The following is a 27,634-nucleotide window of genomic DNA, read 5'->3' on the forward strand; positions in this document are numbered from 1 at the left end:
TGGGTTAAGATTGGTCATAGGGGTCGGCTAATTAAGGTTAAATATAGTGTTTGTGTTTTGCATCAACATGACACACATGTATTGTCATATTGTACCAAAAAAAAAAAAAAAGAAAAGGTTGTTAATTTTCTACAATTTGTCTCAGAGGCTGCTCGGGACTGAAATAAGACTTTTCTATTCACTTTGTGGGTTTGCCCTCAATCACAGGCCTTTTTCACAGCAGACATTTTGACTTATCGTAGCAGAAAAGCACAGGTGTTACGACCATTAATGATGGTTCTGTTCTTTTAAAGAGTCCCGGTAGGTCATGACAGTGTGACAGTGAGCCAACACGCACAGAACCAGGGTTTAGAAACTGAAGCAGCTAAAATTGAACTGTGCCATCATTAATGTTATTCACGTGTCAAAATGACCTTTATGAAGGTCGACTGGCAATGTTAGAAAATAAAAAAAAAAAAAAGAATTATTACATTTATAGTGTATTGTTGTAGTGTCATATAAAAGATTTAAAAAATGGCCTTGTGTCTCACTCTCCAGCGTCTCCGTTAATTTAAACATTTCAAAATTTACATCCCAAATGATTATTCGAGCGTACTTCAACTTTCAAACTTTCACCAAAGAAAGAAAGAAGAAGAAAATGCATGCGTGCACAACGTTCCTCCTCCCCTGGGGTTCATTAGTAGCAATGGAATTCAGTGACCCAGAAACTAAACCTAGCCCAAATCAATTAGCAGACATACACATGCGTACACTGAGCTGCTAATTACAAGGCCAAACTCCACCTCACAGGGAGGGGTTTCCTCTTTGAAGATGAACCAAACTGCGAAAAGCCAAAATGTTTTGTAAGTACAGTATTTTTGTTGGCTTCAACATTGTAATGTTGAACTAGTGCCGACCAGCAGAAGACGTTCAAGGGGTTTGATTTCTGTTTTTAAGGTTTGCACACACAAATTCTGCTGTATTAGAGTGGATCCCTTAATATTATAGCTTTTACAGTTAATTATAGCCTAAAAATAGTTGTCTCTAATTGGATGTATGCCAACTCTAGGTTTTACAAAGATTAATTAACATTTACAGTTATTGCAATTCAGTCAGACCAGTGGCTGTTTATGCTCTCGTAGATTTTTTGTGGTTAAAATATATGACTGTCTGAAATGCAGCATGAAAGATCACCGGATCATTGGAGCTAGCTTGCTGTCATCTCGCATTACTGTATTAAATTCAATCAAAAATAAACAGAATATATAGTGGGGTATGTCTAAGTGACAATCTAAAAATAAATGTTCCATAGTGACGTTTTACAAGCATTCATGAAGCGTACTGGATAGAGCAGAAAAGTAAAAATCCCAGAGTCAGACGGTCAGGCTGCTTGGAGTTTGGATACTAGAATAATATCCTACTACCTCTTAGGAACAGGTTCTACATGGAAAAACATTTCTTTCACCTTTTTTGTTTTTATTTAAACCTGAGGAAAGCATTTCTTTTTCACAGCAGAGCCACATTAGGAAAGGCCCCACTGACTTTTATCAACAGTGGATCATTTGGCTGAATGTAATATGTGTTTGTGACTCATAGTGACAGGATTCACAGAGAATTAGCTCCCAGCTCTGCAGTTCTCCTCATTGTTTTGGCGTCTTTCAGCTCATTGTTTCGGGACCAAAACAGAGTCAAAGGAAGGAAAAACACTGGATTTACATTCATCACTTGGCCAGAAATAAGTGTCTAAAGTGAAAATGCATCAGTGTTGTTGTTTTCATGTGTAATTTATTCAACTTATTATAGCAGTGATGGCATTGCACTGGAAACTATTTAAGTTTGTTTTCCACCCCTGCAGCAGTTGCTCCATATATCTGAAAACTGTTAACCCAGTAGCCTAGATAAGTTTATCCACTTTTATCAGTTTTCATGTGTGTGTTTTCCTCCTTCACATCAAGCCTGTTTGTTGTTACTGCAAGGTGCAGCCGTGACCTGAGGCAGCAGGAACCGGAGCGGTTCTCCTTTAAGGCCGCGGCAGCAGGCGGCGGCGGGGGAGCTGGGCCGGAGCGGGCCGGAGCGGGCGGCCGGGAAGGCTTCTGGAAACTTTTCCAACACGCTGAGAAGTGCTCTGTCCGCTCCTCCGCCTCGTGTCCGAGCGTGAAAACGGACTCTGCGTCTCCACACCTCGCCTGTCGGAGATGAAGTGGATGCTGCTGGCTGCTCGGGGGGGAAAAGGAAACTTGCGAGAGAGGAAACTTCTGGAATGATGCCCGAGCGACGGCATCCCTCCCTCCAGAGTTCAGCTAAGGTGGCTAACGTTAGCTAGCCTGTAACTTAGCTCGTTTACTGACTGTGGAAGTTTTCAGTACATTTTTTCCTGTCTGTCGAAACAAGCTGTGGCCTGTGAGCTGGTGTGGCGGAGGAGGGAGGGTGTGAGGAAGTGTTACCGTGCGAAGTGAACGCTTCCCCCCCCCGGCTTGCTCTCTTTAGCCGGGTTAGATTATCGAGCTAATCAGTTTTAGCCAGCCGGAGCTAGCTGACAGACTGCTAGCTTTCCTCTGGCAGGTCAGGTTAACCAGCTAGTTAGCTCCTCGGTGGGAAGTGACACAACAGGCACACTTCTCTCTTGCCACCTACAACTAGCATGGAAAGACTGCGGTGCTTTTAATGTGATGCCTGCAGCTGGGGTTGTAGTCACCATGTGTTGTGGCTGTTTGTTTTGTAGACTTGGTCAGACAGAGACAATCCAAGGAAGGAGCTTCATGACAAATCTATGACAAGCTGAAAATCTGTGTGCCTTCAGTTTTTGACTCTAAAATCACTCACTGGTTTCTCCCATCATTTCTCTTTACCTGTCCACCTCATCAAGACTTCCTGGGGGGAATTCTGCACTTTGGAGCCTTCCTGCATCATTATCACCATTGTTCGCCACTCATAACCAGAGGGCCCTCATCTTGGATGAAGTGGAAAGTGCTATAATGAAGGTGACAGTGACTTTTGGGCAGACAGGTGTGGTGGTGCCCTGCAAGGAGGGTTGGACTGTGAGGGACCTCATCCAGCAAGCCACGCAGAGATACAGAAAACTCCTGGAACAGGTAACGTTCAGAAGTCCAAACGGTTCAAATCAGCCTTCACGTTTGTGACATAGAACATGCAAATCTGCGTATATTGTTTCCCAAATGTCAGGCAGGTATATCTCAAAATGACCTCACCTTGTACACATCACCTTTTTAGGCGATTGTGATGAGTGTTTTCTTCATGTCAATGCTGCTCATTTGTTAAAGTTTCTGTGGCAGAAATTGTAGTTGTGGAATAACATTTCATTGCCATTGATAGCCGACAGTCCAGTGTCCTCAAGAACATGCATAAAAGCATGAATAAATTTAATTCTGTCTCTCTTTGAGTGTTCCTGACCTTCGAGCCACCAGTTAGCTACAGTATTAATTGTAAGAAGTAGTTTTGTAATAATGTGTAAAGATTTTCATGAACTCCTGAAAGACTTAGGAAAGAGGCGAGATAACTTTTTATGAAGCAGAGCTTTCATAATATTTGAGGTTTTCCCTGAAGTCATAAAAGAATAATCGAAAGCTCTGTCATTTTTATATCATGAAAGGACCATATGATTTTCTCATCCCAAAGTCTTGGGAAATTAGATAAAGCCAGGAGGTCCAGCTCTCCATAATATCTGTATGAAAAATTAAAAGCATGTCTGATATGAATTGCGATGGTCCAGACAGGAGCAGGCGTGAGTCCTTTCCACTTTAGTTGTGAGTGTAAAATGCAAATCTGTCCCTCTTGCGATTCCTTTATGACTGCTGCTGATTCCCTGCGTTGCTCTTAGGACGGGAACCCTGTGACCCCCATCAGACGACCAGATCTTCTCAGTGACTCGCTTCATATTGGCTCCATTATTGAAAGAGCACGCCAGTCATATAGATAGATGGCCTCAGTTGTGATAGAGAGAGAGATGTTGAAGCTGTGTGTGTCTGTTTGTGTTTATGTGAGACAGACACAGAGACAGCACTCGGAGATGCACTCATTATTTCCATCCTCCTCTTTTTCTTGGTCTCGCTACCTTTTTAGCCTCTTAATCTCCTTTCATCTCCCCGTACCCCTCCCCACTCAGTCCTCCAGTGTCCCCCCTTCATCTTATTTATCTTATTTTTCTTCTCGCTGGTACATCTCCTCTTCACCTCCTTCATAGCTCTCCACATAGCAGGAACCCTCGCTTCTGTCATTTGAACTCTTCTTCCTCTTTGAGCACTTCCTCCTACACCTTCTGTTCCTTCTTTATGAGACTCATTCTGCCTCTGTTTTCTTCTAAACCAACATGATGGACAACTGTGTATAAGCAGGAGCAATGTTTAGCAAACTAGGTTCAAGGTGAAGTGTTGAAATTTTGAATTTAAAGCGTGTCCAGCTAGTGTTAGCTGTATTTTTTTTCATGGACCCAGTTGTGGTGGTGGCGTATCATCAGCGTGTTAAACCTCATGGCGGTGGATAGTCCTGTACCCTCAGCATCTCTGTGTCTGGAAAGTTCAAATCACAGACGGGGGCTAAGCAATGGCTAACAGGTAGTGACAGTGGCCCCCAAGTTTCCTTTGGAATTGAACTGATATTACAGATTAACCAACCACACATATTATACCAGTGACATCATAAGTGTGAAGCCAAAGATTCATGCTCCCTGGGCATCACTAATGTTACGGGTGCTGTCAGTGCAGAAATATAAATAACATTTAAGGTTCTTCATTTTAGTTTTGTGAACAAGGACCCAGGTCACAACAAACACAGAGGAGATAAATACTGATTTATTAGCAGGAATGAATTTTAATGTGAGTTTGACTCCATGTTCACTGGGAGACACAGTCAGAGCTCCAGGAGTGTTTTCCTGCAGCTGCAGTGTGTGTGTGTAACGATGCACCTCCCTACTCTATCGATTAGATCCCTCAGTGTTTAAATACTTTGTTTCCTGTCTGTGTGAATGAAATGCCTTGTTAAGCTCATGCACACTGTGTGTTTTTTAGCCTGCTCTCCCATGGCTCTTTTTCTTTATCTTCCCCCCTCTCTCTGTTTTCTTTCTCTCTTCCCACACCTTGGTCAGCATTCCTCAGTCTCTCCCTGTCTTACTACCTTGACATTCCTCTTTGTTTTCCACATACATGTATATATTTTTTTACGTTTCTCTTATGTGTCTCTTTAAAAACTCTCCTTTCTGTTTGTGTTCTTTTTTCTTACTCCCCTCTCGTTCCTCCTCTCCTCTTAATTACATCTTCTTCCGTTATATTTGTTTGTGTGTTTTTCTTGCTTTCTTCTCGTCACTCATTTTACTACAACACTTATCTGTTTCTGTAGCTGTGTAATTATGGCTGTTCGTGTGTTTCAAGATTAGAAAACCAGGATATGTGTATGTTATAGAGCTGTCCAGTCACTAATCCTGCCTCTCAGTGCTAGGCAAATTGTCACAGAGACAGGTCACTTTCTGTCTGTCTCTCTCCCTCTCCCCTTCCTCCCTCCCTCTCCTCTTCCTCCCTATCTGCGTCATCCTACTTAAAGAGTATGCTGCTTGTATTAAAAACATTTTATTATCTTGCGTGCTACAGCCTGCAGCCACTGTAGCTAACTAACACTAGCCGTCCCATTTATCAGCTGCTTTGTGAGGAGTTCCCACAGTGGTGCTTAAGAGGAGCTAACGCTGAAAACAGGCATTAAAGCTACATTTTAGTGATCTTGAAAAGAGTTGGGGATTTTTAAGGTTTAGTCTTAAGTTGAAGTGTTTCAGAGAGGATTTATTTTGTATTTTAATTGCATTGTTTTTTTTCTATTTTTATTTTAGTTTCCCATTGATCACAGCCTACCAAGTAAGGAACCAGGAGTAGGAGAGACAAATGGGCTTAGAGAGGGAATGGCATTAAGAGAGTGCTGATGTTTCAGTATGTAGGATACACCAGGCCTTTGTTATACTGATGCACAGAGAAGTCTCACTTCATTAAATACTACATGTAATCTTGAGTTCTGACGTTTCAGAAGTGACTGATGCTAAGCTGTAAACATCATGTTGAATTAAGCTAAAACACATTGTGTTTAAGGTGCTTATTAACTATGCATTTACTAAATACAGACAGCAAATACAGAGCACAATGGAATAAACTAAATAAAGAAATTGACTTTTATAATCCAGCCAGTACTTACTGCTATCAGTAAGTAACACTTGCAGCTTGGTTCAGGCCAACCCTATACTGCACCTTTAGATGAAGGTTGAAGGTGATCTGCTGAAACCTGGACCAGCTAGTGAGTCGCTCAGCTAGTGTTAGGTTTGTTGTCACCCACCTCACTCAGCACATCTGGGAACTGCGAATCATGATCTGTAATTATTTGTTCTAAGACCAAGAGGCGAAACAGCTTACTGACAGCCATAATATAGAGGCATCACTCTTGATGGATGAACATGGAGGCGGGGCTCAAGTTGTGGTGGGGAAATGGAGAATGAAAGTGGTATTAAAATATAAAAATAAAACAGTTATACATGAGGTTCATGTAGAGAGGCAGCAGGGAGGAAGTGAAATGAAGCCTTTGAAGGAATCAGAGCAAAGATGATGAGTGTGAAAACAGAGTTGGCCTGAAGAGCAGGGCGAAGAGGAAGAGTGGCCAGAGGAGAAGGAGGGAGGAGAGCATTTTTGTTTTGTTTTTAGGAGGAGTTGTCAGGAAGTCATCAGCTTGTTGACAGACTTTGTAATTACCTTTAGCCAAACAGACAAGCACACTGCTGTGAGTTTAAGGATGCCTGTTTATTTGGTTTCAGGTTTAGTCTTTGCTAAGAAGTAGTCTGTTTTTTTTTTTTTTAAGTGAAATGTGATTTGAGTTCTCAACTATATGCACAGTATAAGTTTATGCATATGTATTATTAGACTGCATCTATATTTAACACAGTGTTGGTGCTAGAATGTGTTACATGTGTTGGTCAGATACGTCCTAAAGTCAACAAACCGACTGTGAAAGCAGCTGACTTTGTAAACTGATGGTGTATGTACAGTATGTGTGTGTACACTCGCACTTATAAATTGTAAGGTGGAAATTGTAATGTGTATGAAAGGGTTCCTGCCCATGTGGGTGTGTGCTGTCGTTTCATTAGCCAGCGGAGGAATGCTGATGAGGCGTGGCCTAACAAGCTGATAAAATCGTAAAAGCATTTTGGCCTCATGCCAGAGCTCAGGCAATTATCTCTGAGAGGGAGGGAGGGGCAAGGAGGAGGCACGTGCCACCTTATCTGCAGGACTTTGTTGATCCAGTATTACACTTAGTCTATTCTCTTCTATCTTTTATTACTCTATTCAGATATCTTCTCTCCTCTCCTCTCCTCTCCTCTCCAGTTAGGAAAAACATAATGATGCACATGCTTTTCCAAATTAAACAAGCCTGACAAGCTTGCCATGCAGCCAGACCACTGATATGTAAGAATGAATGCCATTGTGTGCAGATCATCCGGATAAATTTCACTATTTAACGTGCCATCAATTATCAGAGGATGACTGCTCACCAGACAGTGCTAAAAAGCTAACAGGCTCATTGTTATGAATCTGACTAGTAGGTGAGATGCTAATGAAATCTGACTGTAAACCGTCGAGATGAATGAACTTTGCCTGAGTGAAGAATCAGCTTGTGCCTATCTGAAACGAGGAATGCTGAAATGCTAACAGGGTGAGTAATGGTTACCATGGCACTATACCACTGGCAAGAAGACAAGCTTTGTTACTGCTGGGTGACGAGATGGGCCAAGCAACAACGTAACACAGGTTTTGTTATTTCCCCACAGAACTAGGTGCTGCATCGGTACACACTGTCTCTACAAAATGGTGTTTAAGACAGATGGAGCGGCACCAGCAGCAATACTGTATCGTAAATGCTTGATGACATTGTGACAGACCTCTGAGTTTTTATCTAGTGGAATTGATCGGACTAAACCTGTTGCAGTATCCAGCTGTAAGTGTGTGGCGCAGATGCCTCTCACTTTTTGTGTAGACAGTATGAGCTCCAGTGTGTGTGTGAAGGGAGCCCTGGATCACTGCTCTGCACTGTGACTAAGTCCACTTCTTTGCACTGCCTTCAGTTTTTTTTGACAGCAGCGTGCATACCAAACGCTTGTGTCAGCTGGCAGACTTGAAAGGCTGAGTGTTCAGGGATGAAGAATGGTGAGAGGTGGGGGGGTTATACGCATACCTAACAGCACTGAATAATTTACATCGTGTTTTAACTCATTTGTAGATCATGTCCTGAGAGTCAAACACCTAAAATTGCCTAAGATTATCTGTATTAGTATCAAGCAAAACGCTGTATTAAGTGCTAATCCCCCTGATTTTCAGATTAGATCAGTGTGTTTACAGCTCTTATCTTTAGTCCTACAGAATCTAAGTGTCCCTCTAGGTTTTTAAACTCCCAGATTTGGAGGTACAGGGTTTCTGCGGTTCCAAAAAAAAAACATGTAACACATTATTCATGCACTCCCCATGAATATCAGATTTGATGAGTGTGCTCACAGCTCTTATCTCTCTGCCACTTCATCTCTTGTCTTCATAACTAATAGCTGTATGACTTGCCGACTCAAACACGAGATCATAGGGTGTTGTTGACCTAGAAACAACAGCTGGTCACCAAAGGAACGAGGCTGTTGGATGCTGGTGTTTTTCAAATACCCTTAATCACTACATTCACTGTTTCTTTCCTGCTGCAATCAAAACATAATGTGATTGTGATTCCTGTGTCCAGGCAGTGGTCAGTTTCTAATGCTAACGTCATGTAATGTTGCAACCAAAGATTATTATTAATGAAGTATTATCAATTAATCAGCCAAGTATTTTCTCAATTAATTGATTAATCTGTTGGTCCATAAAATGTAGTATAGTGAACAATGTTTCCACAAGCCTCAAGATGACATGGTCAAATTATATATCTGACCAAAACTAAAGTTTTCAGTTTACATGTCTTGTTTTGTTCAACCAAAAGTCCAAATACCCAAAAATATTTAGTTTAGATTATATGAGATAGAAAAGCAGGAAATCCTCCCCCAGATAATATTTTGCACTGTTTTGCTACATTTGCTTGAAAAATAAACAGTTTCAGTTCCCAATTTCTTGACATTTATTTGTGGCGTTGTCGTAATAGCACATTCTCATTACAATCTTAGGGAATCACAAAGTGATGAAAATTGATAATTTAGTTTGATTGACTGCTACAGACCCTGAAGTGTTCAATTTATAATCATATGAAATGGGGAAGCTCACAACTTTGCATTTATGATTGTGTGACTAATGTGGCTGTTATGGATTCTTGTAGTTGACCACAGTAGTTGTAACACAATAAAGCAGCAGCTTTGCAAAAAATAAAAGAGAATTAATAAAAAATTTACTAAGGGGGCAAAATGGGTAAAACTGCCCTGAGGTGCCAGGTATGTCAGTTGGTTTGTTGTAATTTGATCAATTGCTAATTTGTTTGGGACCATACAACCCTAAAAACACAATATTAACTGAGATGAAAACAAAATGTACAGTCTGTTGTGTGAACTGCAGGAACCCATAGCTCATTTTTCCCCCAGAGCACCCAAAGGCTTTAATGTGAACCTGGCAACCAAAGCAGGCTTTGTTGACATAAAAGACATTTTCTTACTTTTGAATTCGCTTAATAGATCATTAGATCGAGCGTAATAGTTGGCTGTAAGCAATCCATTGAAAATACTTCTCTGTGGACCTGTTCTCTACAAAGAATGAAAAACACTGTCGAGTTTATCATGTATTTTTGTCAAGGCATAGTTTTTAAATTGTTTATGTAGTGACTCACTGTTTGCGTTGGGATGATGGATTGAGAATTTGCCAATAAACCAGTATAAACAAAATTTAGAACTATTGGAAGTCATCCTGAAGCCCATGTGGTAATAAAACACTGGACTCAGATGTTATATGCAAAACCGAGGGCAGAAAAGATAAAAAAAAAAATATTTACGTGACACTTTGGCACCCACAGTTTCCTTCTACTAATCAGAAAAACACTCACGTGTGTTGTCCCAGAGTTAATACGCCTCCAAACCCTGATTGATGGTGCTCAAGAAAGATAAACATTGTGCAAAAGAGAAAATACAACTATGTAAATGCAATGTTTGAAAATCTCTCTCATACATCTGGCCTGGGTTTCAGCCAAGTCAGTGTTACAATAGAGTTAAACAATGAATTCCAGCAGGAAGGGAGGGAGGGAGGAAGAAGGAGAGACAACAGCCACAGTCTTGTGTAACAGTGATGGTTGTAAAGCCATTGAAATATCTTGTTTTGTAACATAATAGAAAAAAAAATTGGACCGAGGCTATATTTAACCAGGCATAAACCCTCTATCTCAAGTGAGCAAACACAATTGTATTTGTAGGTTACTCACGTTTATCAGCTGGTGCCAGATGGCAGTGAAGGATGACTAACGGCACTAACTACTTACTACTAGCTTTACTACACTCACTAAGTGAATTTTAAAATATTAACTGGTTTAAATTCTACTTTCTGTTATTTCCAATCCATTAACCAAAGGGCCCAACCCGTCTTTTATAACATCTCTGTGTTGTGTTGTTGGTGGTGATGGACTAATGGTTGATGGCTGACAGGAGACACAGATGGCTCTGATGTTGATTCAGGGACTGACAGGCCCTTCAGCATCTGGGGGACTAAAGCTCAGTCTCAGTCAAACTATTAGTCTAAAGGAAAACTGTAATCAAAGGTAACTTGAAATAATAATTAGTGAACTGTAGCCAAATTGAGTAACTATTAACTAATCAGTTATATGGCCAACGCTCTAACTCTGAACAGGATCAAAGATTTCTATGACAAATTATATGAAGACACTTGTATAGCTGCAGTGTTAACTTTGATACTGTGTAACCTTGTGTTTAATATGAGATTTAAAGTAAATATATAAAAAAAACATCATAAAAATATGAAAATTACATAAATACTTACACTTTACAGCTAACAAATAAAGTTCAAATCGCTGACAGAATACCATTTAAAGCTCAAATTACGTTTCTAACATACAAGAGACATATGTAACAACTAGTATATTCTAGTCTAGTCTAGTCTAACTAACTATTTCCTCTATCAAATTAATTTAGAAAATATGTGGAAGTAAGTGATGTATTGGAAAGTTTGCTGCTGCAGAGTTGAGTTTTGTGTAGGAACTATTATTGACTCGATATCCAGGGACGCAGAGCGCCTTGCTCCATCTGACATTCTCCCTGATGGGAGTTTTTGAAAAGCACCTGACCCTGAAAGAGTGATTTAATGGAGCGCCACTCTGAAACGTTTCGACTTGTACCTCTCCTAAGGCTGTGTGTGGTTTTGTATGTGCGTGTGTGCATGAGCTTGTGTGCACAGACGCGTGTGTTGTCTCAATATGTTGTTCAACATCCAGCTCTATGTAGTCAGCTGTCCAGTGCAGTGTTGATGTCATTAATCACAGACCCAACACAGCGGAGGAAGGGAGTGAGGAGGGAGAGAGAGAAAGGGCCAAGCTGGAGTTGTAATCTGCACAAGGTACCCAGGGAAAGATGTGGAAAATGTGTGGATGAAAGAAACAAAAGAGAGAGCAGAGATGAGAGGGGAGGGGAGGGGGAGAAGAACAGAGGGAGCTGCAGAAATGAGAAGCAAAAAGACGGGGTTGGTGACCAGTAGAGAAGACCTTTATGGTTGATCTGAGCTTTGTTTTATTCTGTTTGAGTCTCTATGAAATAAACATTTATATTTCAGTATTGGTCTAAGTGTCCATATCATAATGTGCTGTTAAACACAAGTTACATAGACATAGACATTAAAATTCACCTTTTAAATCTTAAATACCTTCTCTTTCCTGTTGTAGAAAAATACAGAACAATGAAACCATCAGATTTTGTTTTAACTCTGCAGTCACTCTGCACCTGCTGTGAGATGAAACTGTTGTTTTGTGTTTTTGATGTTACACCATTGTTCAGTAACTTGTTTTACTAGGAAATGGATGGAAATATAAAAACAGAAAGTGAATATTACCGTCAGTATTACTAATGAAGAAAATGTTACAGTAAGTTACAATAAATGTCATAAGATAGAGATGCCTCCATGTACCTTATATATGATAGATGATATATGAGGCCCGTGGCTTGATTCAGTGTGATGATCATGAAGAGTGGTACTGACATCAACAGCCACTATTTTAAGAACTAGACAGAGACATTATGTTCATGTGCTGTAAGCGAAGTGGGGAGAGTGATCAGCTAGTGGCAGGTTAATCACATGTGGTTGTGTCCTGTGTTCGTAGGAGGGAGATTTCCTCGTTCGGACCCACCATGTTGAATACTGTGATGGGGGGATTCTGGACCCTGATGATATTCTCAGCGATCTGGTGGAAGATAAGGACAAGGTAAGAACCTCTGGGGGAGGGATTTAGTGCTTTCTGTGTGACCCTGCAGTAAATCTGATAATGTAATTAAACATTGAAGTAGTTTTACTTCCTTTTTAATTTTACCTCCTGAAATATAAAAACAGTGACACTGTGAACAATTCAGTGGTTTTATGTGACTTTAAGCTGACCACAAACAGCCATGTAACATTTGTCTTCTTAATTAATACCCGTGAAGTAGAACTAAAATGTGAGAGGTTAGACTTTAATGGCCATTGATTAAAATGGCCCATTTCCTGAATGACCAGCAGTCAGCAGACTATACAGACATGCATGCGACTAACCAAATATCCAGCTCGGCCGTCCATAAAGAGGAGGAACAAATGCCAAGCAGCTCCTGTTCTCCACACATATCTGCAAAATGACTGTGTTTGAGTCAACCATTTTTATCCCTTAAATCCTTCCTGATGCCGCTCATATAATACATATAATCCTTTTGATTTATACTTATTAATTAGTCACGTAACTGTGCGTGTGTGTGCAGAAAGGTATGTGTGCTTGTACAAAGATTTAGGTGTGTGTGTGCGTGTGTGTGTGTGTGTGCGTGTGCGTGTGCGTGTGCGTGTGCGTGTGCGTGTGTGTGTGTGTGTGCGCGCTTATTCAGGCTATAGAGTATCGAGCTGCAGTGGCCTATAAGCCACTCCCTTGGATGGAATATTGCCTCACAAGCAAAATTCAAAAAGGGAAATGGTTTTAACTTGCCTGTAGCGTTAGGCAGTGTCATTAGCAATTCACTTTTTCACTTTGCAAACTCAATCCATATATTCCCCGGTTTTCTTGTTTTTCCCCCGAGGAATGTGTCATTTTTCATTTTCCTCTTTGGAAAGTCTTGTGTTTTTTTTCATACCCTAGACTCTGGCATTATTAGAGTGTGATAAATGGCCCAGATTAAGGGCTTTTTAAATGTAGTTGAAGACCTTTAACAAATCTTGAGCCCTCCCTTGGTGGCTCTGCACATTAAAACAGCATCAACGTGTGTTAATGAATCCGTGTCCTATGGTGAAGTGAATTCTTGATTTAGGTCATAGGCAGTAAAAGTTGAGGAATCCACTGTGTAGAAAATGTAATGTACAGTATGTTTCCCTGTCCTTGGTTTATACTGTATGCCTGTAAGGATGTATAAATACTGCAGGATTAGTTGGAGATTCTCTGAACTTATTAAGAACAAAGTTGCTGTAGTTGACAATTTCTCCTTGGGCTGTAAGAGCCTCAGAGAAGACATGAAGAGATCACTCTCTCCCTCTAACCCGGACTCAAACCTCTCAGTGTCTTGATTCTGATTGAATCTTGATTTTCTAGATTTCATGAGCAAAAAGGTTTATTTTCCAGCTAAATGACTAGTGAATTTTCTAGATTTTGAGTGTGTCTGCCTGACGGGGTTAACACAGACATCCTGCTGAACAGTGACTGAGGACGATATCACAGTGAAGAAATCCCCACATGACATTCTCGAAATATTTATAGCCCACTGTTTTTTCTGCAGGATGAGTTTTCCTGATGAGCCCTCAGATGTTTCAAACTGGCGGGGTTACATGACACATTAAGCCTCAGCCCAGGGACAGTATGACTCAGTGACAGGAGCAATAACAGAGTCAGAAGACCAGCACCTGACCTAGGGGATTGCTATTATGAGAGCCTGTTGCCATGGATTTGTGGAGATTCAGAGAGCGGCGTGCACTGGTGCCTCAGCTGGCTAGTTGCCACTCACCTTGTGTCACTATGATCCTGTTTATAGTGAGTTGTGTAGTTTTTTATGTCTCCTATCAGACAGTCACAGAGAGCTGCACTGGTTTTATAGCCACAAAATCTTTGGTTTGTAAAAAAGATTGAATACGATTGTTCGATTGGCTGAAATCAATTCCCATTTGCAAAGTAGTGCACTACATTTACCCTTCATCATTTTATTTGAGTGTTTGAGTTCTGAGTGTGTAAGTTAATCAAATATCAAATATTCCACGATGGAAAGAAAATGAAGTGTCCATGGTGTGTACACTACTTCCTACAAACAATCCCACAATGCAATACTGTGTGTTTTATAGACACAGTAATTAATTTACTACACCTGTCATGATGATGCAAAGTGATGGTAATTTAATAGTGTCTGAAATCTCAGTTTACTGCTCACAAAAGAATAATTCAGATGTACTTTTTAAAGGTTTCCAGTGCAGTTGGGCCACAGTTGGCACAAAGCCAGATGTGTGGTTTGCACTGTTGCTATGGAGACGAAGTGTTCCACACGTGTCAGTGAGGTGGCTACTGATGGCGCCAGTCAGAGGTTTTTATAGCACATGGTAAACTCTAAATCTGACACATCAGACCTATCAAAGTATCAACTTTGGCTTCGTTGATTATTTTTCTCTTTTTTTTTTCCACTTGGTTGCAGCTGAACAAGTTAAAAACATAAAAATGGCATATTATCACCTCATAAAATTGTTATGTAGAACATGTTGGCAACATAGACTGTAAGTAAAGATGGACGTAGCCTCGTAACGCCACCCACTGAACAGCTGAAGCTCAGATTGAGCTGCTCCAGTGTCTCCATCTTGGCACTTCCTGACTCCGCCTAACTCTTGATCCAGAAATGGGCAAAGAGGTGGGGCGGGTGTCGAACGGAGACTTAAAGCCTGAAAAAAATTTTAAAGGGTGAGTTATATAAAAATTCACCCCCCGTACAGTTGTCATGAAGAGGGAAGTTAGCTCTAGAGACCAGAACAGTTTTTGTACCAGGCTGTAAACATGTTTATTTCTGCAGTAAAGTTGGACGTTCTAACACTGGAGACTTCAGGGATTACGTCGGCGTCTTCCTTCAGCTCTGGAGGTTGCCGCTTGGTTAGTGAACAGTTGTTGATTTACACTTTGATCAGACACAGAACAACTGTAGTGTTCCTTCTCAGTCATGTTTCTGGCCACCTGACAAATTTAAGTCTAGCTTAACTCTCCTTTTAGCTCTGGTTTGGTGTTCATCAACTCCTGAGGAAAATATCTGGCTGAAAGATGCTGAAATGTTCAGAGGAGCTCAGGGGACCAGTGACCTATGATTGAGGCGTTGCACTGCTCTGTCATGGTGAACAGGACTGAGGAAGCATTTAGGGAAAGGTTGACGCCACAGAAGGAGAAGTATGTCTGGCTGTAGAAGTAATGATTAGATAAGCTTTGAATCATTTGAATAGTCTGTAGTTAAAGCTGGTTTAGCAGGTTTCTGTATCAGGGCTGGAGTTGTGGTGACTGTAGCTTTGTGTGTTTGTTTGTGTGTGAGTGTGTGTAACGATGCATACTATATTTATTGACAGGTGTTTTGCATTTTTCTCTCAAACATGTCCCCTCTCTCCTCATATTTACTCAAACAGGGTAGTCCTATCCTCTTTTGTTAACATCCTGCGGATTCAGTGAAACTGTTTAAAACATACAGTACCTTTGGAGCACAAAACCAAATATAAACGCACATGCATACCACAAAACACACATTTTTATACTGGCATCAAATACAGTCCCGCAAACTAATTCCCCAGAACACACACATATGGTGATACTCACACACATAGAGAAATAAACCGTACAGAATGATATCCAGCAATACACACTCCTGAACACCAGAGATTGCATATGAAATGAAAGTGTGAAATATTCATTGGATTCTGAGGCAAGGCTCTCATAGTATTACTGAGCTGAGATGAATAAATGGCTTCTAATCCCAGATGAGTGTTTTACTGCAGGCGGACTCAGACTGCCTGGCTTTAGGTTTATAACCACAAAGAAAACAGAAGATTTTTGAGGTCGGCTGAAGACGGAGCAGAGGTCAAAAATACAGTTTCAAAAATCCATTTCTGAAATATACTGGAGTGATGCGTTTGGAGAGCGAGTGCTCAAATTTATGAACTAACGTTGGTCCCAAACAGCTCAATGTGCTGTGATGGGAAAAAAAACAAAAAAAAAACAGCATGTGACAAGATCATCTACAGTCCAGATCGAAAGTTGTTATTTGTTCTTCAGGTTCTGCGCTTGCGCAGGTTCAATTTCAAATAAAATAAAGGATTTTGCATTAAAGTGCCAAGTCTCAGCTTTAATCTGCATAGTTTTACATTGCCATAAAAAGAACTGTGTGAGAAATATAGCTCTTAAACACATAGAGCCCAAAGTTTATCGATTCAAAACAATTGGACAGATACACATGAAGTCAAACAAAATCATCATAGTTAATATACTGTGAAAATCCTTTGCATTCAATAACTGCTTCAATTCAACTGCTTCAAACTTCAGACGCTTTGTGTCTTTCCTGGTGATGCATTCACTGCAGCCTCCTTCAGATCCTGCTTGTTGTGGGGTCAGTCTGTCTCTGGTCTGGTCTTCAGCTGGTGGAATGCGGCTCAATCAGATTGAGATCAGGTGGCTGATTTGGCCAGGCAACGACGTTCCACCTCTGTACCATGTGAAGCTCTCTGTGCAGATATAAATGTTTTTTTCACCATGCTAATGGATTTTCCACTCATCCACATGACTCATGCTCCTAACTCTACCAGCTTGTTTGCCATTTTCTAGTTTTCCTGTGGACACCAGCTACCTCGGGTTTCTCTCTGATAGATTTATTTTTCTTTCAGCCTCATTTTCACTCCAAATGACAGCTCTCAACTCTAAATCACATCTGAGCACCCTGTGAACTCTTGCAGTTTGGGCTCGATGTGTTAAAAGGGCTATAAATGAAATTACTGTTGCACAGAGCCTGAAGAGGAAAATGTGTAATTGTCCTAATTCTTACATCTATACCGTCTGTTTTGAGAAGCATATTTACCATCATCTTTCCCTTTGATGAAAGGATTGATGTCAATTTGATCTCTATATTCAACTGGACATGTTTAGCTTAGCTTAGCTCAAAGACTAGAAGCACTCAGAGACTGTTAGCCTTGGTCTGGCAGAGGACTGTAAGTATCAGCTCCAGAAAGAGTCCTGGTTGTTCCAAACTTAGAGGCCACTCTGCTTTTGGGAACCTTCACTGTAGCAGATTTTTTTGTAGCCTTCCCCAGATCAGTGCCTCAACACAATCCTGTGGCTTAGTCTCAGCCATTCCTTCTAACTCACGGCTTGGTTGTTGCCCTGATATGCATTGTCAGCTGTGAGACCTGATATACAGACAGGTGTGTGCCGTTCCAAATCATGTCCAATCAGCTGAATTTACCACAGGTGCAGCAGCAAGCAAGGGGCAGAGAGATCTCAGAGATGATCAAGGGAAATGGGAGAAACCTGGGCTAAATTTCAAGTATTACAGCAAAGGCTCTCAATGCTTATGTTAATGTGATAGTTCAGTTTTTCCTTTTTAATAAATTCTGTTTTCATTTTGTCATTTTTGGATATCGAGTGCATTTTTTATTTTAGCATAAGGTTGCAACATGATTACTAACTATTCTAGGTCTAAGGCCTTATTTTAAAATCAGATAGTTTAAAATGTCTTTGGGGAAGATGAATAAAAAAGGACGTTGAAATCAGATAAATGTCAGCATTGCATTGATACTCCTAATGACTGAGGCTTAACTCCTCGTCCTGTCTCTGACTCTGATCTTCTCCATCACCAGTTGTGCACAACTTGACCTGACTAATTCACTGCATCTCCTCAGGAACATGGATTGTTACTTTTTAACCATTAAAATAATCACTAATAGGGATGTATTGTTCATTGTAGGAAACCTTTTTAGGAAATTGGGTGTGCTCGGATGCAGAAGAAACAATATTCACCTGTTCGAGCAGCCACAAAGCATCAGGGTGCTGCTGCCTGACACACAGATGCTGTGTGGAGGAAATTCCTTTAGTGAAGATGTCTGAATATTCCTGAATGCACTGCATTGTGGCACAGATACAGAAAGTGAAATCAGGTGAAAAATAATGTGAGGAAACTTTTCGTGTGTGTTGTTTGCACGTTTACCTTTAGACCACCAGCCACACCCCTCCACCCCCATCCTTTTCTCCATTACCCTAATGTCTCCCTTGCACGTTGTTATTCAATCCCACTCACAGCTTTGTGCCAAAGAAAATGAAAAGTAAGCAGGAAATATGGATTCTCATCAGCATTTTCTATGTAGCTGGAAGTGTAATTCCTAATGTATTTTTCTTGTAGGTATCACAGAGAACACCGTACAAAGACCAGGGTTTGTTTAAAAGGTTAACTGGTAATGTTAATGGAGAGAGGGGGGAAACTCTGTTGCCTTGTATAATATTGCTGTTTGTTCTGGGACATTAATATCACATATACCTGATGAAACATGCGTACACACACACACACACACACACACACAGCACGCGTCCCTTTGCACGCAGTGTTAAGCATAAATATTCTTCATCCAGCGTGAACACACATGATGACAGCAAGCATCTCTTTACAGCACCTTTCTCTTCTTTTTTCACTGTTAGACCAAACACTAACCTAAGTATGTGCCTCACAGTGTAGATGCTTTGCTCATTAATCTTAATGTTATTGATCAGTATAGAAGAGTCTAATTACAAACCTACAGTCTACAGTCACAGACTCTGGAGCAGCTAGTTGACCTGTCTCTTTTAAACACTTAAACACAGAGACAACCCCAGTAACCTTAAATCTTAAACCATGTCAAAATTAAACTGGCTTTTAAATTTGAGGGGTACAACATTCTGGCCCCCATGAAGAAGCCAGGACCCCACAAATATTGTGGGCTCCCAATTTCTGGACGCTACAAATATAGTACATCAAACACACACACACACACAGTTGAAATCACGATATTGTATCTGACGAGACAGTGTAGGAAATGTATGTGAAATTATATAATGTGATTATGTCATAACAAGAAGGTAATTTCACCTATTTAGTAACAAATATTTAAAGGAAACCTCTGTGTGAAGACTAATAGTTCACAGGCTCACAGGGAAGTAGGGCAGCTCTCTGTCAGCTGAGCTTTGATCATGGGTAATTGTGCCAATCATTATTTATGCTATTGATTGCCGGATACACACATGCACAGAACCTGGCTGGTGGTTTGATTATATCACATTCTTATTCAGATGTAAATACCATTAGCTTTTACCAGGACGCCCTGTTGGTTCATCTTCTAGAAAAATGGTTCTATTCATGCTGAGTGAATTGACTTCTCTTCTTCAGAGGTGTTTTTCTATTGATTCTTTACCATAGCATTAATGTTCACATACAACAGAAGATGTACAGTGTGTCAAATGAAGATAGATCTCTACAGTAAACACCTGACTCTGAAAACCTGGGTCGAGGTATCAAGTGTAGGTGTCAGCAGATATATATATATATATATTTATTTATTTCTAGTTGATGCTGTACTGCACTGTATATGCAGTTCCTTGGAAACTTTCTTGTATCCTTCCCCTGATCTGCACTTGAATAACTTCACCACAGATCAGTTTATAAGTTCATAAACACAGAAACCTGGCATGAACATCAGAAGAGAGAAGGGCTTGTGAGATCGTGAGATCTCTGGTGTTCCTGGGGTTCTCCAGTGGGCACTTCCACAGAGAAATGTAGTCCATTTAGACCTATAACACCACAATAGTGTCATTTGCTGGAGAACTGATTGTAAGTTGTCTTGTAAATCCTGTTAAAATGCACTTTGAATTGATCAAACTCGAAGCACGTCTGGTGATTATACTGTCTGTCTGTCTGATGAGATGAAACGACCTTAAACGGTCTGACTTGGAGACATTAAGATGGACAGTTGGTGGACTCACGCCAACTCAATGGGGAGTACATTGTGTGTGTTTGTGTATTTTCGTCCGTGTGTGTATGTGTTAGTTTTCCAGTCAGCCAGTCTTTTTTGTTTTTTGGCCCACGTTGCCATCGTATGGTGTGGTGGGTGGTAGGAGCAGGACATACAGGATTCATACAGGCTGTGTCTATTGTGTTGGCATTGTGTTTAACATGTGAGATAGATTTCAAATGTGCAAAGTTGATAATCTTTAAATATTCATCAAGATGAGACGATTGACTGATGAGACTTTATATTTAGAAAAGAGAAGGTGATGGAGAAACTGAGCACAGTTAGACTGTCAGACTGTACCAAATCAGCACATGCTGAGGAAGTGAAATATAACCTGTGTTGATGCTTTGTTTGGCTCTAGATTAAGTTTACTTGTTCTCGTCTTTCCCCATCTGAGTGTCTTCCTCTAGCCTATGTTTTAATCAAAGCTTGAAGATGAGCCAAAAATTAGTAATTGCCTATGTCTGACTGTCTTTATTATTTTGACTTTTATTATTTAAATAAAAATCTCTTTTCCACTCCTCACAAATCTAATCCTTTGAAATGATTTATCTGCTGGTTAAACCTAAATTTAAATAATTAAAGGTCACCACAAAACCAGAATCATTAGCAAAGTAGCCAAACCTCTGATAATGAGGAAATTATTCAGAGCAGGTTCCATGTTATCAGCAGGCCCTTCCTTCCCTTCTGTGCTCTCGCACGCTACAGTTCTCCACTTCCATGATCATGAATGCTTTGCTGATTAGTGCTAAATAACACAAGCTGCTGCTGCTAACAGATGCAGCTCTGTAAAACATGCTCACTAATGTCTGTCTTTCAGTCCGAGCACTGCCTTTGTAACCTATAACATGCACGCATATTAATGATATACCCATCATATCAATTAGATGCTACAAAAATGTGCATTTAGCAAATATGAGTGAGAAATGATAATGTGGGGCTGCACACACACATACACACATAAATGCACATGAAAAAGTAATTTGGCCGAATTAATGTCGCATCACTCACAGATTGATCGCTGTCATCACTAATTGTATAACTTGTAATGACATGTACAGTGGAGCTGGAACATAAGCCATTCATCATTAGTCTGATGTTTTATATGGCAATTAACTGTCAGTCTAATAGCTCTGTTTGGGCCAAAACACTTTTTTTAAAGGTCAAATTCAGTTGATTCCTGTCACATGTCTGTGTATGATTGTTTTAAACATGTATGTAACCTGTAGGATGGATTTGACACACCTTTTCTAGGTGACAGACTCATTTAGGAGAAAGTTGTTCAAATGAAACCTCTGACTATATAAACCTGCTCTTTAACTTTTCCAGTTTTTCCAGTGTCTCTTTTTTTTTTGCTCTCTCCTCTTCCTCCTCTTCAACTCCTCATCCAGTTTTCTACCACTCTATGTGTCTCTCCTTTTCCTCTCTCCTCCCCCATCTCTCTCGCCTTCCCTTTCCATCTCTCCTCTCTCTCCTCTCCCCTTCTCACCAGCTTAGCTCTGTCATTTTGAGGAAGAAAACACAAGCCAGTCAGAATGAGGCAATTATGACCCTGTTGGAAGGGTTATTATGCATAATGCCTCATAATCCTCCTCTACAGTTTTCATCATAAATGACATGTACATTCAGTCTGTGCAGCGTGTACTTGCTGCCATTACCGGCTTCAGCTTCAGAAAATGACACACACACACACACACACACACACACACACGCACACACAAAGCTGTGTTTAAAGTATTGATTCATAAAGATGATGCAGTTGCAATGTGATTATTCATAGCTGCTTATTCTGGTGTGACGAGATAATGAAGACAATAGACACCCGACAGATGAGCAGGGTTTGACTGGGTCGTTATGTACAACATGCTGTGTAAGTTGCGTATTTGTGCATTAAGGTGGTTGATGATAAGGTTCTTATACCATTTGTGTGTCCGTGCGTGTGTGTGTGTGTTGCTGGTTAACATGTCGACATTAATTGAACCATGACCCAGATCAAAACAATGAGACTTGAAAGGGATTAGAAAAACATGCAGACATATTGAGAGGCAGCGATTTGTGTGGTTGGCCTCTGACACAGTCCACATTTAATCACTACATTTTAATCCCAGGCAATTTCACAAAAACCTGAGTTAAATGAAGCAGACAAGCATCCAACAAATCTCATTGTTCACCTTGAACCTATGTTAAGCTTAATAATCATATTAGTGTTGTGTAGAGTGTTAATAAATGCAATTTTTTTATAGCTTTGCCAGTATCATTAAGTCTTGCTGGCATTGTTTTCCTACTCTGTAGTGGCTGAGTAAGTTTTATTAGAGAATGAATTCTCCATTTCCATTTCCTAGTCCCCTAACAGTCATGTTATTATTTATTTATTTAGGCTTGACCACAGACAGAAATGAAAAGCTTATCTATTCAAGACATATGTTTTCTGTTGATATTTTACTTTCCCTGCACATTGTCTCTGCTATTATTATAGTTTATAGGTTAGATTATTTTAACCATGGTTCCAAGGTGTCTGGTAATGGTACTTTTATTTGTAGGAGACCTTGTGTCTAAGCTCCAGCTTGATACTTAATTAAGTTCATCTTTGGTGAAAAGAAAAGAATACTTTATTTCATAGGCGTGGTACATTTCCTCAAAATATATAAACCATGTTTGTCTCAAACCTTTCAAGAGTGTTTCAGATAAATAAAGATAAAATAGATTGTCAAAACATAGTCTTTTTTCTTTAGTCTTTCTGCTGTTTTTTCAGCCTGTCCTAATCACATTTATCAATATATCAGTCAGGGCAACCGAGTTTGGACGTATTTTCCTTTCACATGTGATGCCAGCTTGAAAAGGTTAAGTGAATGAACGGGAAGGACAAGTTTTCATTCAGTCGTGTTTCTCACACATACCCACACACACACATACACACACAATGTGGTCACGTAATACTAACAGTTTTCAATTCACCTTTGACCCCTCTGCCCTTCATATGAAGTGGCCAACTGGAGAGAATAATATTGACCTTCCCCGAAAGAAAGCAGTGCTGCTTATTGCTTTGACAGATTGCACTGGTTTCATTTACTGGGTCTCCTGGTGTGTGAGTGTGTTTATACACAGATGCATTAAGAGAGGTGGGATATATATTAGACTGGTTTGTATTCCTTGGGGTGTAGCTTTCGGAGCTATGGAAAAGCTGTGCACAACACAAGTCATTCAGAGCATCTAAATGATCTTTTCAGTTGTAATAAAACACAATATAAGTGACTAAAGAATGGGAAGCGACAGAGCTGAGCGTTAGTCTGCTGACACCAAGTGGAATAACTGGCCTGCAAGTAGATGCCACAGTATAACGGTCCGTGTAAAACCAGTAAATACATATAAATGTTGGCTTGTGTGTGTATTGTTGTCACCATCTCCTCTGGTTTAACAGGTATAAATGCCAGTACTTGCTCTTCCTAGTCCTTCAGTAGGGTACAAGAGCCATAAAACCTTCTGCACATGCACTGTAGGTGTGACTCAGATACCCTTTCTTCATTTTCCTTATGTGGCCTGACATTTTTCATCAAATAGTAATCTTATGTGTTAGTTTTCATTGATGGGTTGTCCTGTGTGTGTGAGCAGGTGTGTCTGTTAGTCCTTGAGAAGGGTAGAAGGACCATAAACCTTCTCGTCAGGTGCTGAGATCCCGGCTATTAGCCGAATTGTGAATTATATTTGATGAGGCTATGGCCTCATTGTTAAAGTGCGGTACACTGACACACATATCAGTCCACACTGACAGTCAACATATATTAACAGAGCACCCTTCACTATATGTGCATACTGTATGTATGTGTGCAGCTGAATTATCAGCTTAGTGATATATGAGGCCGTCTATATAATGAATATTCTGCTTTGTGCTTTTGATGGTTAAAGGGTATATGTTCATGATTGGAGGGTTTCTTTGGTCTTAAATCTTATTTGTCTGTAAACCTTAATGTGTGTGTGTGTGTGTGTGTGTGTGTGTGTGTGTGTGTGTGTGTGTGTGTGTGTGTGTGTGTGTGTGTGTGTGTGTGTGTGTGTGTGTGTTGAATCATACACACACCAAACCACATAACTCATCAAGAACAGGATGACTTCAGACGTAACCCTTAATGCTGTATGTTACTGACATGTCATGTTTCACTTGATCACACTCACAGATGGGTAATACAATATCACTGGTGTGGAACATTTTGAATAGGTCCGTAATGTTTCATTAGTTTGATTGCTTCACACATGAGGGGTAGGAACAATAAAATCGGAAATACACAAAACCCAATTAAATGGCTGTTTTTTATGTGTTAATTTAATGGTTTAATTTGAATATTGTTCATTTACGACACAAGTGATGTGAGTAGATGGTTTCACTTAGACACAGATACATGGAGATAAAAGCTCCACACAAAAATATACTTCTGCTTACACACACACACACACACACACACACACACACACACACACACACACACACACACACACACACACACACACACACTTGTGAAAAGCAGTGGAGTGGAATAATGGACAAGGCGATGGAATAGTGGCCAGGTTTTATCATTCACACACTCTTAACCAGCAGCCATCTGCTAAATGCACACATTCTTGTCCTTGTGTCTGTGGGTGTGGGTGTGGGGGTGTGTATGGATGCACACATACGAATGGATCAGTGAAGGTTTGGATGAACCCTCATGATGTTAAACTGGCGAATACATTATTATTACATTATTACGTTATTACCTCTGTGCAGTGTAATTCAAGCAGAACTGTGTTTCCTGCTTCAAACTTACTCATAAATAACACAAAAAAACACAACATATATATCATATCCCTGAAGTATGTAAATAACAATGGCACATATACAGACCAATGCAAATGCATGATAAAAAAGGAACAACCTGTAGCTGTGCAGTTAGCTGTGCTATTGATTTAATGATTCTCTTTTTTCTTCCCCTCCTTCTCAATTTGGTGCAAATTTGCTGATTGCAGAAGGTAGAAAACTCTATGAAAGGCTGATGAATGTTTTAAAAAAAGCTTTTTTATTTTAAAATCATAACTAGATACTGTGTGTGTTACACATCAATGAATGGAAATCATAAAAATAACCTAAAAATTGCAGTGTCTGTTATGAAAGCCTTAAATGTTACTGTGAACTGATGTTTTAAGATACATGGGGGCTCAAGTTTTTCCGATTAATGGGAATTTTTCCTAAAGGTCATCCAGGCTTGGCTCATGTATCATTATCTCTGTGTTACGTAGAGAGGTTGCTCATTACGACGGGATAAAGAGGAGACAACAGTGAGATCTCAGCCATAATGAACCTAAATGCTCCCTCTCACCTTCACCTCATCCCTCTGTTCCCCTCATCCTCCACCTCCACTCGTCCTCTTTACAGTAATTATCCTCCCCGCACTCTCCGTACTCCATGACTACTCTTTCCTGGCTTTTTGTGCTGCCTTTCAATCTGTCAACCATTTGCCCTCACAGTTTCCCCATTTACACTCTTACTGTGTCTTAGTTAACTCTACCTGTCAGACTACTGAGAGTGAACCCACATCCGCTCCATTCTCGCCATGTTTTCCGAGCTAACATCAGTCTTTGTCTCTTTCCTCTCTCCAGTATTTGGCTCCTCTCACTTTATCTCTTCTGATTGATTCTCTGGAGTCTTCTATCAGTCTTTAGTAATGCTTTGGCCCCCTTCTCTCCACTTCCTCTCACCCCGTTTCTTCACCTTCACCACTTACCTCTTTCTTTCACCCTTTCCTCTAATGAATCCAATAATTTTGGAGTCACACCTTACCCTTCAAGCATGTGTGTGTGTGTGGACCCTTCATTTGTCAAAGGCACACCCAGATTTGATCCAGACCTGATACATATGTTGACCCTTAGCCAGGAACCACGGGGGTTAATTGAGTAATGGCGTTTCCAAGAGAGGGAGAGGATACTTGGCGGGAGGATGAGACAAAAAGCCAGAGAGAGAACATTAAGAGAGCGAGAGCGAGATAGATAGCTGTAATATGAAAGGAGGAGAAGAGGGAGGCTGCCAGAGAGAAAGGGGTTAATTGCAAGAGTGAATAAAATGAAAGTCAGGTGGAGGCTGGCAATTAAAGAATTGTGGAAGAGAGGGTGAAATAAAGACAAATGTTGGGTTAATGGTGACGGTGTGTGAGACGGGCACGGGGTGACAGCGTGAGGCAGCCAACCAGCAGGGTCTGGGAGATGGATTTTGAACGAAGAGAGAAGGGGTTACCAGAGTGATTGAAATGAAACAGAGAGAGAGGGAGAAAGCAAAAGGGTTAATTATGACTATAATAAACGATGAAGCCTGAAGTCTTCATGGAGCTTGGCTCTTAATTAAGGAAGCACAGCTGCACCTGGGACCCACCAGGAATAGATGGATACATGATAGTGCTTCATGAAATTGTGTGTGTGTTACTAATTGTTATTGTTATGAAGTCCGGGTCCTCATGGATTCATTGTGCTGATGAATTATCTTAATGAAGTGCCTGAATGTCGGGTTTGCTGGGGATGGACTAACTAAATGGCCAGATGACTAAGCATTGGTCCAGCTTATGCCTGTGTGTTGGTCTGACTGTGTAGACAAGACACAGATAAAGTGTAGGAACTGTACATAAACCTTCTGAAACTGTTAAGCATGTAAAGCTAATGAATGGTATTTAACAGTATCCAAATTTCCTGATGAAGATAAACTTCTTTCCAATGATCTAAATGCTTTGGCCTAGAGAAAAAGAACTGATTGCTCTTGAAATGTGAGATCATAAGAAATTATTTCATTCAAAATGTAGTTCTTTTTTTTTCCTGTATGAGAACAGTCACATCCACTGCGATTATAACAGCATGCAGATTTGTATGGATGAAAAAACAGGTAGCTTGAAAATCTCTTAAATTGAACCTCTGAAGACCTGCCAGTTTCATACTGTAGTTCATTATGATTACACTGGGAGAGCATAATTTGCTGCTTGATCTAATAACTTAAAAGGCTCAAGTCAGAGCCATCTAAATCTTTTTATTCATTTTGCTGCAGCAAGCCTCAGGCTGTTGGAAGAATATGTGTTTAAGTCTACCTGAGAGATCGTAGGCTAGCTCCAAACGTTTGCACCTTTTCCTATGGCAGTGTATAATCTGTATTATAGGTGGATTGTCCACAGCATCTTGTGTCGAGATGGATTTAATTCATGGTGTTGTGAATAGATATGATCTGTTAGGAAGACTAATGTAATGACTCTTTGTTGGCTACGAGCTTTACTCCTCACCTCAATCATAAAGATATTAGATGAACCACATCTCAGGCCAACCTTTAAAAAAGTAAAGCTTCTCTATGAAGGTGCTCTGTGTGTGTGTGTTTGTGTGTTCAAGAGAGATTTGTTGTTTGTGCATGAGTGTTGTCATAACTCACAAACACACACACACACACACTCAAATGCACACAA

General features: G+C 40.3%; 1 protein-coding gene across 14 annotated transcripts in view; it reads left to right on the forward strand.

The window, feature by feature from the left end:
* Nucleotides 1-1,958: 1,958 nt before the first annotated feature.
* pard3bb (par-3 family cell polarity regulator beta b) overlaps nt 1,959-27,634 on the forward strand; it is a 189,839-nt gene continuing 164,163 nt past the window's right edge. For all 14 annotated transcript variants that reach the window (XR_011687191.1, XM_071472713.1, XM_071472707.1 and 11 more), the window contains exons 1-3: nt 1,959-2,284; nt 2,846-3,071; nt 12,295-12,396. Coding sequence is in view for 13 of the 14 variants with exons in the window: in XM_071472713.1 (XP_071328814.1) it covers nt 2,955-3,071; nt 12,295-12,396 (219 nt within the window). In the remaining variant the exon portion in view is untranslated. The remainder of the gene's footprint in view (nt 2,285-2,845; nt 3,072-12,294; nt 12,397-27,634) is intronic.

Source organism: Trachinotus anak, unplaced genomic scaffold, assembly GCF_046630095.1.
Source record: "Trachinotus anak isolate AG129_WGS33_773 ecotype Australia unplaced genomic scaffold, CSIRO_AGI_Tana_v1 ptg000039l, whole genome shotgun sequence".
NCBI lineage: Eukaryota > Metazoa > Chordata > Actinopteri > Carangiformes > Carangidae > Trachinotus > Trachinotus anak.